This window comes from Agelaius tricolor, unplaced genomic scaffold (genome assembly GCF_023055355.1).
Source record: "Agelaius tricolor isolate 1412-34295 unplaced genomic scaffold, bAgeTri1.0.p SCAF_30, whole genome shotgun sequence".
Classification (NCBI taxonomy): domain Eukaryota; kingdom Metazoa; phylum Chordata; class Aves; order Passeriformes; family Icteridae; genus Agelaius; species Agelaius tricolor.
In genome coordinates, this window is record NW_027269290.1 from 982,593 (window position 1) to 1,002,619 (window position 20,027).

Consider the following 20,027-nt stretch of genomic DNA (forward strand, 5'->3'; position numbering starts at 1 on the left):
GGCGGAAGGAAGGAAGGAAGTGGCGGAAGGAAGGAAGGAAGGAAGTGGCGGAAGGAAGTGGCGGAAGGAAGGAAGGAAGTGGCGGAAGGAAGGAAGTGGCGGAAGGAAGTGGCGGAAGGAAGTGGCGGAAGGAAGTGGCGGAAGGAAGTGGCGGAAGGAAGGAAGTGGCGGAAGGAAGGAAGGAAGGAAGGAAGTGGCGGAAGGAAGGAAGGAAGGAAGGAAGGAAGTGGCGGAAGGAAGTGGCGGAAGGAAGGAAGGAAGTGGCGGAAGGAAGGAAGGAAGTGGCGGAAGGAAGGAAGTAGCGGAAGTGGCGGAAGGAAGGAAGTGGCGGAAGGAAGGAAGGAAGGAAGGAAGGAAGGAAGTGGCGGAAGGAAGTGGCGGAAGGAAGTGGCGGAAGGAAGTGGCGGAAGGAAGTGGCGGAAGGAAGGAAGGAAGTGGCGGAAGGAAGGAAGTGGCGGAAGGAAGGAAGTGGCGGAAGGAAGGAAGTGGCGGAAGGAAGGAAGGAAGTGGCGGAAGGAAGGAAGGAAGTGGCGGAAGGAAGGAAGGAAGGAAGGAAGGAAGGAAGGAAGGATGTGGCGGAAGGAAGGAAGTGGCGGAAGGAAGTGGCGGAAGGAAGTGGCGGAAGGAAGTGGCGGAAGGAAGTGGCGGAAGGAAGGAAGTGGCGGAAGGAAGGAAGGAAGTGGCGGAAGGAAGTGGCGGAAGGAAGGAAGGAAGTGGCGGAAGGAAGGAAGTGGCGGAAGGAAGGAAGTGGCGGAAGGAAGGAAGGAAGGAAGGAAGGAAGTGGCGGAAGGAAGGAAGTGGCGGAAGGAAGGAAGTGGCGGAAGGAAGGAAGTGGCGGAAGGAAGTGGCGGAAGGAAGTGGTGGAAGGAAGTGGCGGAAGGAAGGAAGGAAGGAAGGAAGGAAGGAAGGAAGGAAGGAAGGAAGGAAGGAAGGAAGGAAGGAAGGAAGGAAGGAAGGAAGGAAGGAAGGAAGGAATCTGGTGTTTGCTGGCACCACCAGTGCCCAGATCTGATAATTTGCTGGTGTCAGGCTCCAGATCCGGCAAATTGCCAGTGCTGGCACCGCCCAAGTCTGGCACCGGTACCACCCAGACCTGGCAATTTCCTGATGCTGGGGCACTCAAAGGGTCTGGCTGAGCAGGAAAGGTGATCCTGAGCCAGGAGCTTTCCTTGACTGCAGCAAAGCCTCAGCATGGAAAGACTTTCCTGGAACTCTGCCCTTGGCCAGAAGAGATTGTGCCAGGAGAGCTGACCCTAAATTTCTTCTCCCAGGCAAGCTTTAGGACACGGAACACAGAAAAGCCAGAGCTGAGTCTCAGCTCTCTGCAGTCCTCCATAAAAATCCTGTGTGTGAAGCAGCCTTTGAGCAGGGTTTATATGCCAGGTGGGGGCAATTCAGAGCCCTTTTCTTTCCCTGTAGGCTGATGCTCTGACCCTTGCCCTTTCCAAAGGCCCTAGAGCTGCCTGCCAAGGGGTCTTTTTCACTGGGATGAGAAGAGTCCTGCTGCAAGGCTGTCCTCAACCTGCTTTTGCTGCATATCTGCCTGAGGAGTGCTCATTGCTTTTAGTCTCAGGTCCTGTGTGAGTGCAGGTGAAATTAGGGAAGGAGGGAGCAGCTCTGAAGGGTGGAGTTGGCTTTTTTTGGTGTTTTTTTCTTTTTAATGTACCTTCCCTGTCAGCTCTGGGCAGAGCTATGTAACTGTATCTGACACTTGCCGGTGGCACTGTGGAGGTGGCCAGGGGGACCTTCCCTGAGCCCAGGCCAGGGTGTTCATTGGCCGGTCAGTTCCATTGACTGGCTGTGGCTGTGGGCGCGTCCCTTGAAGCGTCTCCGGGGAGGGAATGCTGGGGCTGTCACCGCTGGGGTGTCACACACAGGGGAACGCTGGGGCTGCCCTGCTCCTGCCCTGTCACCAATAGCTCTGCCAGTGCCTCGAGGGGACACAAAGGCTGAGCCAAAGGGTGAGAATTGCAGAAAGGGCTAAGATGGGAGGGAGCCAGCAGAATCATGGGGTGTAGCCCCTGGCCCTGCACAGACAGCCCAACAATGGCAGCCTGTGCATCCCTGGGAGCGGTGTCCAAAGGCTCCTGGAGCTCCGGCAGCTTCGGATCAATCCAAACACAGCAAGGAGGAGAGGGGCGGGCGGCGGGGAGGTGCCGCCGGGTCCGGGCGCGGGGCGGATTTGGCGCGGGGCCAAGAGCAGGGTCAGGCGGCCAAGGGCGGCCGGACATGCAGAGTCCCTTTCGACTGTCGGCAGCAGCGGCCTGCGGGAGGCACAGCAGACCGCAGTGGTTCCAGGGCCGTAGGCAGGCGCAGCGCCGGCAGCAGGCGCGGCACGGCCGCGGGGGCAGCGCGCGAAGGCGTCGGGCAAGGCTTAAGGGCGGCACGGGGGCGACCGGCATGGGGCTGAGTGGGCCTGTGCTTTGTGGCACGAGTTTGCCGTATCTTATGTACTCGGCTGAGATGAAGCACACGTTTCGACTTTCAGCAATTCATTAGCAGAGATGGCCTTGAGAGGTTTTTAAGATTCTGCCGTCTTTTAGGAGGAAGGCTTTTGCTGCAGGGTTTACTCCGGCACACATCCCACCCCCGATCCGAGGCTGTTGTGGTACGGTGGTGACTGAAGGAAACGGACAACGCCCAGTGGAACATTTCTGAATAAGTTCTAGACAGAAATCTGAATGGAGAATTAACCCTCACACTAACCCTAATCCCTAACCGTAATCCCCAATCCTAATCCTAACCCAAGTTGTTTTCCACGTTGATTCTAAAGAGGTTAGTGTTTGGGGAAGGCCCAATGGATAAACGTGGAGGAACCCGAGTGTATGACAATCATGTCTCTCCTCAGGATTTCCTGGAGCAGCAGCCTTGCAGATGCCTTGCTGGGCCCTCCCCCCTCACAGTGGGTTCACCCAGACGGGCAAAGACCTTCCCAAACAGTCAGGCTCCAAACTGACAGGGCCTCCTCACAAAACAAGGTGAGCTCCCCCAAACAGTCAAGGATCTTCTCCTTGCTCTTCTGCAGGGGGACATACATGCAGGGCTTCATCTGCCCCTCCTCCCCCTTGATTTGGAGTGTTTCATTTCCATTAGCAACCCCTGACATCCCTTGGGTGAAAGATGACACCCCTCGTGTCAGCCATGCTATGGGGGTCTCAGGCCCTTTCTCCCCTCCTGTTCCTCTCCACAACAACATGAGGCCTTTCACACTGCCTGATGTGAGGGAGGCTCCCCGTGTTTTGGTGTGCCATTTAGGGTCTGTGCCCCCTGGGATCTGTGCTGGTTTCCCCTGGGGCTGACCTTGGCCGAGGGAAATGCAGCAATAAAGAATGGAATCTTGAAGCAGATCTGGAGGGCCCCCGCAGCCTGAAGGGGTGCAGGAAGGGGGGAGTGAGAGCAGCCACCTCAACATGGGGTTTCCCCCCTAGTACCTGCCGACCAGTTTGGTCTCAGCACTAGTACAATCCCCTTACATTGGAAAGCCACTTCTTTTGGGGAGGACACAGGGGCCTAAAACAACCCCCACCTCCCAGCCAGGGGGAGGAAGCCTTTTCACCTCCCCATTGGAGTGGAGGGGCTTTGTGACCCTCAAGCTGGGGGATGGGCAGGCACTTTGTGACCTCACCCAGCTGGGATGTCTGTGACCCCCTCAATTTGGGTGCAGGGGTTTTATTATCTCTCCCAAGTTGGAGTGTAGGCACTTTGTGACCCCTCCTCCCCTTTGGGGTGGGGGGCTTTATGAGACCCCACAAACACAGTTGGGGTGTGCTTTGTTACCCTAAAGTAGAGTGTGAGGACTTTGTGACCACTATAACTGGGGTGTGGATGCTTTGTGAACCCCCCAGTGGGATATGAGGTCTCTTCGATCCCCAGTTGAGTTTCAGAAGCTTTATGACCCCCTGAATTGGAGTATGGGGTCTCTGTGAGCCCCCCTGACTTCCCAGGGCCCTCTTGAAACATTTTTGGGGTGCAGGGGAGCAGAGTCCTGTAAATAACCCAACTCTCCCCTGCCCCAGGCAGTTTCTGTGTATTTGCAATTTTGGGAGTCACACAGTGAGGGCAGGGTCACGCAGAGTCAGGAGGTGTCACACACTGAAGGGGTGTCACACACACCTGGTGAGGAGTTAGACCTGGGGGGATGCCAAAGTCTGAGGGGGGTTACAGCGTGTGGAGGCATCACACACAGCCAGGGCATATCAGACATGGGGGCCATTGCACTGCTGGGGGCTGTCAGAGCTAGGGGGAGGGTCACACAGCCAGGGAGGTCATACCTTTGAGGGGGTTCACATGGTGTGTGGGGGATCACACAGCTGGGGAGGGGTCAGGGCTGGGCTGTCACAGCTTGGAGGGGATCACAGGTGCAGAGGGGGCAGAGCTAGGGGGGTCATAGCTGGAGCAGGGGAGTCACACAGCTGTGCAGGGGAGTTGTCACAGTCCTGGGAGGTGTCCCACAGCTGGGGAGGGTCACACATTGGGGGGTTACACATACAGCCAGGACAGGGCCCCTTTTAGGGGAGATGCTTGAGCAGCCCAGGGGAGGGGGCTGTAATTAAAGCCACAATAATTTATTGCGATTTAAGGCAACTCAATACAAACCCACATGGACACAGGCAACACAGCAAGGGAGAACATCAAAACACTGGGGACCCCAGTAGGATCAGCCCAGGTAATGCAGGAGAACCATGGATTTGGGGAGGCTGGTGAGGTGAGGAGGGGTCATGCATCATGCTAGGGGGGCACTCCACATTTGGTGGAGGCTCCTGTGCACCCCAGCTTTCTGGTCAGGCTGCTGAAGACCCCCTACTACTTTTCTAGGGGAAAGGACAGTCCTGGATGGGTATAGGGGACAGTCCCATAGCCAAGAATGCTCAGGCAACACCATCCCAATTCCCCCGAGAAACCCAAAAGCTGGTTTATGGGTGTGGTGGTGGGAACCCGGATTGGGGAGGGGACCCCAAGGTTGTGGAAAGGAGGAGAAGGACCTCCAGTCCCAGGTCCCTGACAAGAGTATGCCTGGATAGAGGGTTCTGGGGTAGGATGAAGGGACATGGTGTGTTGGGAGTGGACAGTCAGGATGGGAGGGTTTCAGGGGACATGGGAGGGATGGGGGTGTGGTTTTATGCCCCGTGCCTTCATGTAAGAGAGGAGCTGGTCGGGAATCTCAGCGAGGACTTCTCGTGCCAGCCCTGCCATGCTCAGCCCCGCACCGGGACCCCCCGTCATGTAGTCACGAAATGGAACAAACTGGAGGGGGGCACAGCGACTGAGGGGGTCCAGGACCGGGAAGGCCCCGGAACTGTGTGCCCTACACACAGCAGCTCCAGTGTCCCCTCCCCATTCCTGATGTCTCAGTGTCCCTCACATCCAGGTACATACTAAGACCCAGTGCTCCCCCCCCCCCCCCCCATCCTGGTACCCCCCCCCCCTCCATGTCCTAATGTACTCCCACATCCCAGTGTTCCCCATTTCCCAATACAGCCCTCTTCATGTCCCAGGGCACCCCCACATCCATGCGCATCCCAAGCCCCAATGCCCCTCCATATCCCAGTGCCTCCCATTTCCCACAGCCCCCACATCCCAGTGTCTCTTCCTATTTCCCAATACACCCCATGTCCCAGTGCCTCTTCCTATTTCCCAATACACCCCATGTCCCAATGCTCCCCCCATCCGGGTCCATCCTGGTGCCCAGTGCCCCCTTCATTTGCCAGCGCACCCTCCTCATGTCCCAGTGCCCCCCACATCCAGGTGCATCCCATATCCCATTGCCTCCCTCCAATGTCCCAGTGTTCCTGCCTGCTAATGATCTGGGCTTCCCCCCACATCCAGGAATATCCTAAGTCTCACTGCACTCTTTTTTCACAGCACAGCCCCCCCCAGAATGTCTTAGTACACGTCCTCTTCATGTCCCAGTGAAACTACATATCCCAGTATATGCCCCTCCATGTCCCAGTGCCCCCCACATCCCAGTGTCCCCCCCTTTCCCAGTACCAACCCCCTTCATGCCAAAGTGCCCCCCATATCCTGATAGACCTCCATGTCCCACTGCCCCCCCATTCCAAGTTACATTCCAAATCTCAGTGTACCCACTTTTCCCAGTGAAGGCCTCCAACATGTACCCAGTGCACCCAATGTCCCAGTGTCTCCCTCCACTGAGGTACATTCCAAACCCCATTCCATTCCTTTTTCCCAGTGCATCCCTCCCATGTCACAGTGCACTGCTTCTGTGTCCCAGCACATCCCTGACATCTCAATTGCAACCCCCCCACTATTTCCCAGTAAACTTCCTTTCACGTGCTATCGTCTCCTTCATGGCTCAGTGCTTCCCATATCCTAATACGCTCCCATGTCGCAGTGCACCCTCATTCCAAGGTACATCCCAAGTCCCAGGGCACCTTCTTTTCCCAGTGAAGTGCCCCTACCATGTGCCAGTGCACCCCCAAATCCCAGTGCATCCCCCCATCTAGGTGCATCCCAAACCCATTGCATCCCCATGTCCCAGTGCCCCCCATGTCCCAGTCCACCTTATCATTCCTCCATACCAGTCCCACCAAGTGCTCTCCAGGAGTGATGGGGCTGATTTGAGCTCCCCAGGGCACCCCCTCACCACCACCCTGCTGGGTGGGCTGGGAGGGGGTCCCCAAATTCCTCATTGGTGAGGTTGGTTACCTGGACGATATCACGCTCAGCCACTTTGCCACGGGAAGAGATGCGGATGTCATCCCCATCTAGCTCCACCATGGCTGGGAGCAATGTAGGGGGGAGGTCAGCAGCACCCCAGTGCCTCCCATCCCAGGATGGGATCCCATTATGTCCCTCTCAACCTCACAGCCAGAACCCCCAAGCTGGGGTGTGCTGAGTCCATTCATATGCTGACACATTTAACTCATAGTTCAGTGGCCAAAGGACCCCGCCCCCATCCCCTCAGCCTTCCCCTAGTTCCCCCCAGCCCCCAGATCTTACCATCAAACTCGGCCTGGCCAACCCCCACGATGATAATGGACATGGGCAATTTGGCAGCCTGAAGGAGCCAGGGGGTAAAGGCAGAGCCATGAAATTTAATGATGCTGCCACCAAATGAGCCACCGCCCCCCTCCCTGCAGCACCCAGGGGTGCCAACACCCCCTCCCCCAAGGATTCCAGTCCCTTACCACCCCCCCATCACCCAAAGGTCTCAGACCTCCCCAATGGCACCAGGGGGTTCCAGGAACTTCCCAGTCCCCTTGCAGCACCCAGGGGTTCCAGACACCCCTGCACATCGAACCCTGGGGGTCCAAGCCCTTTCCCACCTCTCACTGGTCCCAGTCCCTCCTCACTGCCTCCAGCACCCAGGGGTCCACACCCCCCCCAGCACCCAGGGCTCCCAGCCCCTTCCCCATCCCTCCAATATGCAAGGGTGCCAACCCACCCCTTCCCTCTCAGCTTCAGGGTCCCAGCTCCTCTTCACCCATCCCATCACCCAAAGGGTCCCAACTACCCCCAACCCCTCAGAACCCAGGAGTTCAAGCCCCTTCCTATCCCCCTTCTAGCTCCTCCTCAACCCCCCAGCACCCAGGGGTCTCCATCCTTTCCTATCCCCTTCAAGGGTCCCAATCCCTCTCCACTGCCCCCATCACCCAAGGGTCCCAAGTCCCCAGCACCCAGGGGTGCCACCACCCACCCCAATGCCACTATGAGGGTCTCACATTGACAATGGCCTCCTTGGTCTGGGCCATGTCAGAGATGACACCATCGGTGATGATGAGGAGGACAAAGTACTGGGATCCGTCCAGCACCGTGGCCGCTGAGCTAGGGGGACCCTGCGTGACGCCAAGGACACAGGGACCCCACCCCAGGGCATGGGGCCCCCCTTACCGGGCAACATGGTTGACAACAGGGGCAAAGTTGGTGGGGCCGTAGAGCTGGACATGGCGCAGGCTGCGCTGATACGCCTCCAGCACCCCCGCAATGCCATGGCACGCCGGGTTTGATGCATCCCCATTCTGCCGCAGGGTCACCAGGAGCACGGTGACACCACAGCCCCCCCCCCATGGACAGGATGACACCATGCACCCCACCCACAGACAAAGATGGCATTGCCGTGGCCCCCAAATGCTAACAAGGACGATCCCACAATGTCCACAATGTGATAACAAGGGAGACACCAACATGTTCCCAACTCAGTGTCAAGGATGATACTGCCATGGCCCCAACCCAGTGACAAAATGATGATGCCACTATGTTCCCAACCCAAGACAAGGATGACACCACCACATCCCCAACCCAGTGACAAGAATGATACCACTATGTCCCCAACACAGTGAGAATAGGTGACAAGGACAACATCATCATATGCCCGGCACAGTGACAAAGACCACACCACCACATCCTGAACCTGGTGACGAGGATGATACTACTATGTCTCCAACCTGGTGACACTGCCATGACCCCAAACCAGTCACAAAATGATGATGCCACTATGTTCCCAGCCCAAGAATAAGGATGACACCACCACATCCCCAGTCCAGATCCAATCCAAACACACCATATACCCAACTTGGTGATCAAGGATGAGACCACTATGACCCCAAACTAGTGACAACACCAAGCCCCTTCCTAACCTGGTGATAGGGATGACACTGCCATGGCCCCAGACCAGTGACAAGGATCACACCACCACAGCCCCAACCCAAGGACAATGTCCCTCCATGTCCCAAACAACGTGACAGGATGATTCCACCATGGCCCCAACTTTGTGACAAGGACACCACCCTTCATCCACAGTCCTGTCCCGCCTTGGCCCCTCACCAGTGGGAACTCGTGGGACACGTGCCCATCCGGGGGGACCTTGGCACCAAAGCCAAGGGCTGGGAACATTTTGTCACTGTCGTAGTCCTGGATGATGTCCCCCACAGCCCTCAGTGCCAGGCTGTAGGCATTCAGCTGGAAGGGGCTCAGGTAGTGCAGGGACGTGGGCTGTGAGGGGTTCCCTGCACAGGCATGGGGCTCAGCACCCCCACAGCCCCCCCAGCACCCCCATAACACCCCCAGCATTCCCACAACCATGGCACCACTATGGCCCCAACCCAGTGGCAAGGATGATGTCATTCCCAACACGGTGACAAGGACAAGGATGATCCCACCATGTCTCCAAATGCCACCACATCCCCAACCCAGTCACAAGGGTGACACCACCATATTCCCAATTTGGTGACAAAGGTGATGCCACCACGTCCCCAACCTGGTGACAGCTGGTGACACGGATGACACCACCATGGAACCAACAGTGACAAGGAAGACATTGCCATGACCCCAAGCCAGTGACAAGAATGGCACCACCAAACTCAGTGGTGATGATGGCACCAAATCCCCAACCCAGAGACAACTGGTGACAAGTATGACACCACTGTAGTACCAATACAGTGACAAATATAACACCGCCATGGCCCCAAACCCACAATAAGGACAATGCCATCATGACCCCAACCCAAGGGAGTGACAAGGGAGACGCCACTGGGTCCCCAACCCAGTGACAAGGGAGATGTGACCATGTTCCCAACACAACTACAAGGAGAACAACACCATGTCCCCAAGCTGGTGACAAGGATGACACCACCAAACTGATTACAACTGTCCCAAATAAATCCCTCAGGGGGAACACAGTTGCCACTCACCATTGGATGCCGTGAAGTCTATAGCCACTGTGAAGTTGAGTTGGGTCCTGGGGGGTTAAAGTGGCCTTGGGGTGATCTAGGGGGTAACTTGTGGGTTTGGGGTGGGGCACCCCTCTGGCCACAGGCTGGACTGGGTGCACCCATATCACAATTCAGAGCACCCCCAAGTATCCCTGCACTGAGGTGTCAGTGCTGCACCTAAAGGAGTGGCTGCGGGTGCTGAGGAGCCCCAAATGACCAATTTGGGAGTGCTGGGGAGCCCCTGCCCATGAGGGAGCATCTGGGTGGGGTGCTGAGGATTCACAATGGAGAAGATGGGAGTGGTGGGGATCCTCTTTTCCCAAAGGAGCAACTGTGGGTGTTGGGGACCCCAAAGCTGTTGGAAGTGCTGGAGACTTCTAAAGGGAGCAATTGTGGGTGCTGGGGACTACCTGTGAAGCAGCTGTCAGTGATGGGGACAGCCTGCCTGCAAGGAGGCATCTGGGTGGGAGTGCTGAGACCCCCAATGGAGGAGCTAGGTGTGCTGAGGACCCCCCAGTGGAGCAACTGGGGGTGTTGGGGATCCCACAGGGAGGAGCTGAGGACAGCAGGAACACCATCCACCCCTCCCCCCCATCCCCGAGGGAGCAGCTGTGGGTACTGGGGACCTCCAAGGGAGGAGATGGCAGTCCTGGGGACTGCCCTGCCAGTGAAATAGAGGCTGGGGATGCTGGGGATTCTCTGCCCTTGAGGGAGCAGCTCAGAGTGCTGGGTACTCCCAAGGAAGGAGCTGGGGGTGTTCGGGACCCTCAAAAATGCAGCTGGAGGTGCTGGGGACCCCCTCCTCACCCGCCCCTGATGTAGTCCAGGAAGGTGTGCTCAGCCTCCACAGTGAAGGACAGCAGTGTCACCTGTGGGGACATGGGACTCAGGGGAGAAGTGCCCACTCCCCCTGTGTCCTCCCCCTCTGCACATCCCCATCCTCACTGTCCCTGAGTTCAGGTACTTCTTCTTCTTCATCTTCTTCCGGGGGTTCACCACCTGCAGGGATGAGAGGAGAGCGAAGGGGTCTGCTTCTCACAGGGACAGGAGGCTCCAGGGAGCAGTGTAATGGACTGTCACATCTAGGGGGACAGGGGGGCACAGAATACTCTGGGAGGCAGCAGTGGGAGCACTGTACTGAGGTGCAGAGAGGGACCTTGAGAAGCACATGGTAGGCTGTGACACCCACGGGTGCATGTGGGGACCCTGGGGATTGTAGTGCAGCTGGAGATCCATGGTGGGGGCTGGGGACCCTCAAGGGAGCAGCTGTGGATGCTGCACCCCAGGGTGCAGCATGGAAACCATAACACCCCAGGGGTGCAGTGTGGGGATCCCAACACCCTAGGCACAGGGAATCATGGGGACTATAAACCTCTATGGCTGCAGCATGAGCACCCTGGGCATCACTGCACCTCAGAGTGCAGGAGAGGGACCCTTGGGTATATGGCACACCAAGGTGCAGGATTGGGAGGGACCCTGGGGACCACAACATCCCGGGATTGCATCACGGGGATCCAGGGGTATGTAGCACCTACACAGAGACACCGGCACACAGAGGTGCAGCAGAGACGGACCCTGGGGACCATAACACCCAAGGAGTGCAGTGTTAAGACCCCAACACACAGAGGTGCAGCACAGGGTCCCTGGGCGCCGTAACATCTGGGGGTGCAGCAGTGGGACCATGACCCCCATGGGGGGTGGTGCAGGACCCCCATGCCCATGTACCCATCCCCCCTCACCTCGTACACGTTGAAGTGGCTCTGGCCTCGTGCCAGCTCCCGATAACTGGTGGTGAACTCCCCGATGAAGTCGTGGCTGCACAGCCAGTGAATCTCCATCAGTCCGGTTTGGGAGGTTCCCATTAGCCGGGGGATCCCCACCAGTCAGTGGTGTGGGGATGGGGGGCTTCCCATTGCCCAGGAGGTTTCCCATCAGCCAGAGAGTCCCGAATAGCCAGGGGGGATTCCCATCAACTGGGGGGGGGGGCTCCATCTCCCCGGGGATGCAGGGGTGGTGGGGGGTCCCTGTCACCTGAGGGGGGCAGGTGCAGGGTGTGGAGGATCTCCAGGACCACACACAGCTCACCTGCCGTCACGGTCCCAGTCATATACTTCCACCTTGATGGCTCTGCAAGGCAGAGGGGGGGTCACCGACACCCCCAAATCCCAACCTCCTCCCCCCCCTCCCCTCCCCTGGGCACCCGTCACACACAACCCCCCACTCCCTGTGGGATTTGTTTTGACGCCTCTGTGGGCTTTTTCCTGCTTCCTTCTCCTCCTCAGGATATTTTTATCCATCGTTGCCACAGCAACATTCAACATGGGGCCAAAGCAATGTGAAGAGATTTTTGCCAGGACAGTAGCTGATGACACTGGTTTGGGATTGGGGGGGGGAGGAATAGCTTGGTGACAGCTGCGATGCCGATTGCTCAGATGGGTAAACTGAGGCAAAAGGGCAAAAGCGGGTAACACTGGGGGGGCAGGGGGGGGCGGGGGTGTGCTACTGGTACCACAGAGACAGGGGAAGGGGTTCTGGGAGTTGAGGTGGCCACAGAGGGTGTCTCATGGGGCCACAGAGAAGGTGGATGGACAGCAGGGGGTCCCGAGGTACCACAGATATGAGGAGAAGGGGGTAAAGAGGGTCCTGAGGTACCACAGGCACAGGGGAAGGGATTCTGGGGTACTGCAGAGAGAGGGGAAGGGGATCCAGGGGTACCATGGACATGGAGTGAGGGAGGCTCTGAGAGTCCAGAGGTACCACACAGATGGGGACATGGGGTGCAGGGATTCCTGGAGGACCTTGGAGATGGGAGAAAGAAGGAAAAGGGGGTCCTGAGGGCCCATAGAGATGGGAGGAAGGGGGTTCTGGGGGTCTCAGAAGACCACAAAGATGGGAGTGCAGGGTGTCCCCGGGTATGACAGAGAGGGGAGAAGGGGGTTCAGGGGTCCTAGTGGACCCTAGAGATGGGGGGAAGAGGGAGAAGGAGGTCTTTGGGGCCAAAGAGGGGGTGCAGGGGGTAGCAGTCCCCTGACACTCACCGGTCATGGTCCCCGTTGCAGAGGGCACGCACAGGAATGGCAAAGGCTGCCCAGACGGGGTTCAGTGTGTTCCGCACCACTTCCGTCTTGTGGCAGATGGTGAAACTGGGGGAAAGACAAGGAGTAAAAGGGAGTCACTCCCCCAGCCCAACAGCCCCCCAATCTGTCACCCCCACAGTGCAGTGAGGATTTTTAGATACTCCTGCCAATGCCAGCCCATGGGGACGTAAGGGTGTCCTGTGCTGGGGCTGAGCCCTCCCATGAGGTGTGGGAGGGTCACTGCAGTTTTGAAGGGGGGTCGCTCACGTCCCGTCTTCGTTGCTGCGGTAGAAGACCATGAAGGGGTCAGATTTTCCGAAGAAATCCTTCTTATCCAGCTTGTTGGCGCAGAACTGGAGTGTGGCCACGTCCTGGGGGGTGGAATCGGGGGGATCATCCACCCTGCACTCCCCTCAGGGGTGGGATCCTTTGGGGCAGCTGCTCCATGAGGGAAGGAGGGATCCAGGACAGGCGGGATACAGCGTGAGGATAAACAGCCCACACTCTCATCTGCGGGCTAGTGTGTCTCAGCCAACCCCGATATTCCGGGGTTCCCAAGCTACGCCCCCTCCCCTGCCCCGCCGCAGCTCACCCGGCAGTTTCCCAACTCTTCAGCGAGGAGTATGATGGTGCCGCACTTCTTCCCCGGAATGCCACTGCCGGGATGAGATGTGAGCAGAGTGGGGGCACACATGGTGCCCTGGGGGGGTCCCCCGCGCACTGAGCACCCCAAAACTTACACATGGGAGGCAGCCGGGACAGGTCTTCTGCCCCGGGGGTGCATGGTGGCTGTCCCCATCCTGCAGGGACACATGCTGAAGGGTGATGGAGGGGATCCCCACCCAATAAAAAGCCCCCCATTCCCAAAAAAGGAAGTCTACAAAAAAAAAACCCAGCTCCCTCCCAGATTCCAGCACCCTAAAAAGAAGCTGTTTCTCCCCTCAAAAAAGCCAGTCCCCAAAAGACATTCAGCCCCCCCAAATAGTCAATTCCCACAAAACAAACTGCCCCTGAAAAAGCCAACCCCAAAAAGTCAGACCCTTCCAAAAGCCAGAGCCCCCCTAAAAGCCAGATCCTTCAAAAGGATCCTTCTTTTTTCCCAAGAAAAAGCCAGACCCATCAAACCCCACCAAAAAATGCCACTGTTGGCTCTAGGGTCTGAGTCCATCCTGGGCACACCAAAAGGGACCTAGGGAGACATGAGGACACTGGGACCATGGGGGTTCATGTCAAGGGCTTCTCCAGGGGGACATGGGGACACTGAGTTTCCCACTTTTCTCCAAAACACTGGTTTTGGAGAAACCCAGGATTTTCTCCAAAGAGAACATAGTGACCTCAGGGACACTGGGGCACAAGCAGGACTCATGTCAGGAGCTTCTCCATGGGAGAGGTCATGGGGACATTGGGATCAGTGGGGGCGGCAGCTCACATTGGGAGCTTCCCTGGGGCAGAGACATAGGGACCATGGGACACTGGGGACAAGGGGGGCTACCATCAGGAGTTTCTCCAGTGCAGGGCATGGGGACCCTGAGGACTCCGGGGGAGACACTGGACCACAGTGGAGGCTCAAATGAGGGGTTTCTTGGGGAAAGGGAGGGGGGAGGGAGGTGGGTGGGGGCAGAGACATGGGGACTCTGGGGTTCATGTCAGGGGCTTCTCTAGGAAGAACATGGGCATACTGGGGCACAAGAGGGCTCACATCAGGGGCTTTACTGGGGTGGGACATGGGGACACTTGGGGAAAGGGGGGGGGGGGCTCACGTCAGGGGCTTCTCCAGGCGGCTGCCAGCTGAGCCCACGATCTCCCCCAGGGTGCAGAATGCCTGGCCCAGGAAATCCTGCAGGATCAGGAATACTGGGTGTCACCAGGGGGATGCCCATCCCAGGGAGGCCAGGGGAGCAGGGCTGACTGATCCTGCACTTACATGCTTGGAGAGGTCAGGGCTCTTGGAGTCCACATCATACCTGGGGGCAGAGGGAACATGTAGGCATGGAACAGGAAGGAGGGGCCTTGGATGGGACAGGGATGGGAACAGGGATGGAGACAGGGATGGGATGGGAGGGAGACAGGGAGTGGGAGGGATGGAATTAGAAAGGGATGGTACACAAATAGGGATGGATTAGGTGTGGGGATGGGATGGGGAAAAGAATAGCGATAGGATGGGACAAGGAGAGGTAAAGGAATGGGATGGGATGGGATGGGATGGGATGGGATGGGATGGGATGGGATGGGGACAATAGAATGGACAGGGATGAGATGTGGCTAGGGACAGGATGGGACAGGAACATAATGGGGACTATCCAGTCCAGGATAAGGATGACAATGGGACGGGACAAGGATGGGGACAGGGATGTGAACAAGGGTGGTAATGGTCCAGGAATGGGGACAGAACAAGGATGGGGACAAGGACACCCTGAGGGGCTGTGCCAGGGTGGCCAGGGGGTGACCCTGGGGGGAAAGGGGGTTGACACTGGGGGTGACACTGGAACCACAGGGGCCACTCACAGGTCAAAGCGCAGATTCTGCCGCTCCTCAAAGCAATAATCAAGGACAAACTTGTGCAGGAAGTCAGGATTCAGGGAATTGTCGATGACCTCAGTCCGGCCAAACTGGGGGATATAGGGACAGTGGGGATAAGGGAGTGACAGGAAAACATGGGGTGGGGACAGGGACATGGAGACAGAGGGACATGGGGATGTGGTGATTTGGACACTGGGACATGGGGACATAGAGATGATGAGACATGGGGGCATAGGGATGGGAACATGAGAACATGGGCAGGGGGGATAGGGATACAGGGATATCGGGACATGGAGATGCGAAGTCATGGGGGCATAGGGATGAAGACACAGGGACATGAAGACATGGGAACACAGGGATGTGTGAACAGCACCAGAAAACAGGAGTATGGGCATGAGGGTGGGGCATACGATGGGGGCAGTGGGACCTGAGAATGTAGACATGGGGACATACAGATATGGGGACACAGTGACATGGAGACACAGGGACATGACAACATGTGGACGTGGGGCTGGGGACATGGGAACATGAGGATATGGGGACATAGCAACATGGGGACACAGGGACATGAGGACACGAGACTGGGGACATGAGGACACGTGGGCAGAGGAAGTGGGGCAAGGGTGGGCAGCAGGCCCGGGGCGGGCCACGTGTGGGAAAGGGGTGGGCAGGGGCGGGGAGGGCCCAGGTGCCGCTTTGTGCCTCGGGGCTGTCCCACCCCCTGCTCATTACCCCGCAATTAACACACTGTTAATTACAGGGGGCCTGGCTGCATGCTGACAGCTGATTGGCTGGCTGCCCGCACCTCTACATGCTCCCCAGATCCCCAGGATGCTGGTTGGCTTATCGCTCTGCCCCCAGGCATTGATTGGATGGCTGCTGCATCCCAGAATGCTGATTGTCCAGGTGCTGCATCCGAAGATGCTGATTGCTCACTGGTGACTGGCCAACTGGTTGGCACCCCAACACACTGATTGGCCACCTGGCCATCGCCCCAACATGCTGATAGGCCAGAATTTTACATGCTACTTGGCTGGCTGGCTGGCTGCCATTACCCCTGACATGCTGATTTGCCATCTGGTTGGCACACAGACATGCTGACTATTCATTGCCCCAGCATGCTGATGATTGGTTGGCCAGCTAGCACCCCAACATCTTGATTGGCTGGCTGAGTACACACTAACATGTCAACTGGCCAGCTGAGCACAGCCCAACATGCTGATTGGCTGTCCCCCACCAATCGGGTCACTCACCTCCCGCCATTGGTGGCTGCCAGGGCGCTGCGTGTACAGCACACAGACTGCAGGGGGAGGGGTCAGGGGAGGCAGGCACCCCCAGAGACCCCCAAAACTCTTAGAGACACCACCATTCCCAGAGAATTCCCAAAACTCCCCAGAGAGCCCCCAAAACACCTCAGAGACACCCCTGAACCCCCCCAAATCCCCCTAAACTCCCCCAGACACCCCCAAAATACCTCAGAGGCTCCCCAAATCCCCCAGAGATCTCCGAAACCCAAAAGACCACCCAAAACCCCCAGAGACCCCAACACTCCCCAGTGTTCCCAAAACCCCCAGAACCCTCCAAAATGTCCTTGAGACTCCCAAACCCTCATAGAACCACAACAATCCCAGAGACCTCCCAAACATGTCAGAGACCCCAAAAACCCCCAGAGACCACAACACTCCCCAGAGACACCGATGCTCCCAGAGACCCCCCAGAAACCCCAGATACTCCCAAAACACCTCACAGACACCCCCCCCAACCCCCAGACACCCCCAAGCCCCCCAGAAACCCCAAGCACCCCAGAAACTCCCCAAAACACCTAAGAGCCAAAACACACCCCATCCCCCCTGCCTCACTCACTTGGGTCCGACTTAGAGAAGGTGTCCCTGTCCAGGAGCTGCCTGGGGGGCAGAGAGGAGTGAGTGAGAGAGTATGCGTGTGTGTGTGTGTGTGTGTGTGTGAATGTGAGTGTGAGTGTGAGTGTGAGTGTGAGCACCTGGCTGTGTCTATGACTGTGTGTACCCGTTGTGCAGTAAGATGTGCCCCAGAGCACACATTGAGGTGCACAACCACAGGTCGTGCCCTGTTGTGACAGGGTGGGTGGCAGGGTGTGCGCAGCCAGGTGTGCCCCAGGACAGGGATTGGCGTGCAAAGCATGTCTGACACGTTGGGGTGCACAGACACATCTGTGCACAGGGTGCACAGCATGACACATGTTAAGAGTGCCAAATGTCAGGGGTACAGTTATGTGTCAGGACACCAAAAAAAGACCTCAGGTTGCAGAGGGAGGGTACAGGGACTGCAGGGTGGGCAGGGGGTACAAGGGATGCAATGGTGCAGTGCAGCCCAGCCGGAGGATTCAGGAGTTTCAGGGTGGGCAAGGGATACCGGGGGTGCAGGGGATACAGGGTCCAACCAGACCCCCCTGCATCCCCAGAATCCCCCAAACCCGACCTTCTTGCACTCCCAGTCCCAGAGACCCCCAAATGCCCCCGCATGCCCCCCACTCCCCTCATACCCCACACCCTCAGCACCTTTGGCTTACCCAGTGCCCTTCTGTCCCCACACCAAACACTCCCTGTACTCCCCACGCTCCCCCACGCCTACCAGCACATTCACATTCCAGTGTCTTCCAGTGAATCTCAGTGCCTCCTAATGCACTTCAGTGCCTCCGGCGCCAGCTGCCCTGCTTCCCAGTGCTTCCCCGTGCTTCCCCGTGCCTCCCAGTGCTCTTCATTGCCGACTGCACCCTGTTCCCTAGTGTCTCCCGGTGACTTCCAGAGTATTTCAGTGCATTCCAGTACATCTCAGCAATTCACACCACCAACTGCTCCCACTCTCCGGTGCATTCCAGTGCCTCCCAGAGCATCCCACGGGATCTCAATACATCACAGTGAACCCCGGCATCCTTCGACGCCAGCTGCTGTGGCACTCCCGTACCTCCCAAGGCGTCTCATTGCGTTCCAGTGCAACCCAGTGACCTACAACGCCAGCTGCTCCCAGCTCTCCAATGCTTCCCAGTGCATCCCACGGGATCTCAATGCCTCCCAGTGTACCTCAGCACCCTCCAACGCAGCTCCCCAGTGCTTCCCCGTGCCTCTCTGTGCATCCCAGCACCCTCCAACGGCAGCTACCCCTACATCACAGTGCAACCCAGTGCCTCCCAGCACCTTCCAACGCCAGCATCAGCGCCTCCCCGCGCCCCCGCCGCCCGGTGCCGGCTCCCGCCGCGGCCCCGCTACCTGCAGGACACCGTGAGTTCCACGCGAGTGGCCGGGACGGGACTGGATCCGGTGCCCGGTTCCGAGGCGCCCAGGCCCGCCATGCCCCGAGCTCCGTCGCTGCCCCGACACCGGCACCAGCACCGCGATCGGCTCCGCCCCGGGACCGCCCTTGGCACCGCCCGGGGCTCCCGGCACCGGCTCCGGCCCCTCACCGAAGGACTGCCCCGGGGTCTTCTTCGGGACCACCCGCCGGGAGACCGGGACCGCCTTTGGCACCGCCCGGGGCTCCCGGCACCGGCCCCGGCCGCGCACCGAGGGAGTGCCCCGGAGTCTTCTTCGCGACCGCCAGCGGGGAGACCGGGACCGGCTCGGGACCGCCCCCGGGATCGTCCCCAGATGCGCGGTACCGCCTCCGGGATCGCCCCCGGGGCCGCCTCCCCTTCCCCGGTACCACCACGGACTGTCGATACTGCCCCCGGGATCGCCCCGAAATTTTCGGAATCACCCCCAGATTCCTGCGATCTACCGTCACACCGCCTCCAGGCCTGCTTCCAAATCCCCGGTACCTCCCGGGCCCGGGGGACCCCTCCCCCTCCGCCTCGGAAACGCCCCCAGATCTCCGGGATGGCCCCCCCATCAACCCCAGCGCCGCCTCCACAGCCCGGTTCCCCCCTGGAAGCCTGGTACTGCTCCGGGATCCACCCCAGATTCCCGGGATCGCTCCGGGATCAACGCCAAATCCCTTGTACCTCCCCTGACCACTGCCGCCTCCCCCGCATCGCCCGCCGGGCTGCCTCACCATTCTCGGGACCGCCTCGGACCACCGGTACTGTCCCCAGGATAGCTCTCAGATCCTCGGCATCACCTCCAGATCCCCGGCATCAGTCCGAGGAAGTCCGGTGCCTTTCCCTGCATCGTCCCCAGTGCCACCTCCCCGTCCTCAGTGCCCCCCGGACGCGGGTACCAAGGATCAGCCCCGGGATCATCCCGAGACCACTGCTACTGCCCTGGGATTGCCCCCGAGGCTGCCTCCAGACGCCGGTACACCACGGACCATTGGTACTACCCCCCCGGGATCACCCCCAGACCGGACCCCCGGTGCTCCCTCCCCAGTAGCCCCAGCACCCCTCTGACACTCCTAGTGCGCCCCCCTGTGCCATAGTGACACTCTCGATACCACCCACTCCACAGAATGAAGTCCCAATCCCCCTAGTTCTCCCTTACTCAGAACCTTCCCAGTATCCCCACAGCCCCTGCAACTGCAGATGCAGAGTCCCCCAGTCCTCTCCTATCCTTCAGTAGGTCCCAGTACCTCCCCTGCACCATTCTGGTAACATCCAGCAGCTCCCAGTACTGTCCCGGGTCCTGCAATGGGAGCAAGGGGGGTGACATCAAGAGCCAGAGGGGGCACCCATTGCTGGGGGGGGGTTACCCAGTGCTGGGGGGGAAAGCCAGTGTGTGCTGGCTTGAGGACTCCACTGCCAGTTCGAGGCTCCCCAGTGCTGTGTGGGGAGCCCACTCTGGGGGGACAG

At 58.7% G+C, this 20,027-nt stretch overlaps 1 protein-coding gene across 9 annotated transcripts; it reads right to left on the minus strand.

Moving 5' to 3' along the window:
* Nucleotides 1–4,544: 4,544 nt before the first annotated feature.
* LOC139601116 (copine-5-like) lies at nt 4,545–19,342 on the minus strand. Of its 9 annotated transcripts, none has more exons than XM_071449882.1 (21): nt 19,295–19,342; nt 17,132–17,172; nt 16,522–16,568; nt 15,254–15,357; nt 14,673–14,712; nt 14,509–14,585; nt 13,489–13,548; nt 13,341–13,404; nt 13,016–13,119; nt 12,710–12,814; nt 11,757–11,798; nt 11,411–11,486; nt 10,617–10,670; nt 10,479–10,540; nt 9,651–9,697; nt 8,785–8,966; nt 7,852–7,979; nt 7,683–7,785; nt 6,961–7,018; nt 6,667–6,740; nt 4,545–5,244 (listed from the first exon to the last, which is right to left on the minus strand). In XM_071449882.1, exons 7-21 carry the CDS (start codon nt 13,545–13,547, stop codon nt 5,086–5,088), a joined length of 1,317 nt encoding a protein of 438 aa, XP_071305983.1. In that variant the 5' UTR covers nt 13,548; nt 14,509–14,585; nt 14,673–14,712; nt 15,254–15,357; nt 16,522–16,568; nt 17,132–17,172; nt 19,295–19,342; the 3' UTR covers nt 4,545–5,085. The 9 variants fall into 9 exon arrangements, 8 of the variants coding, with proteins under 8 accessions (XP_071305983.1, XP_071305977.1, XP_071305984.1 ...); XM_071449876.1 differs by lacking the exon at nt 19,295–19,342 and adding an exon at nt 18,708–19,090; XM_071449883.1 differs by lacking the exon at nt 19,295–19,342 and adding an exon at nt 18,514–18,847 and having other exon boundaries at nt 13,341–13,448; nt 13,491–13,548.
* Nucleotides 19,343–20,027: the final 685 nt, after the last annotated feature.

Coding starts and splice junctions, on each gene's coding strand:
- LOC139601116 (XM_071449877.1), bottom strand. CDS start 19,132: ATGGGGGGGCCATCCCGGAGATCTGGGGGCGTTTCCGAGGCGGAGGGG. Junction 12,815..13,015: donor CGCAGCAACGAAGACGGGAC/GTGAGCGACCCC, acceptor TCTTTCCCCCAG/TTTCACCATCTGCCACAAGA. Junction 7,980..8,784: donor TGTCCCACGAGTTCCCACTG/GTGAGGGGCCAA, acceptor ACCCTGCGGCAG/AATGGGGATGCATCAAACCC.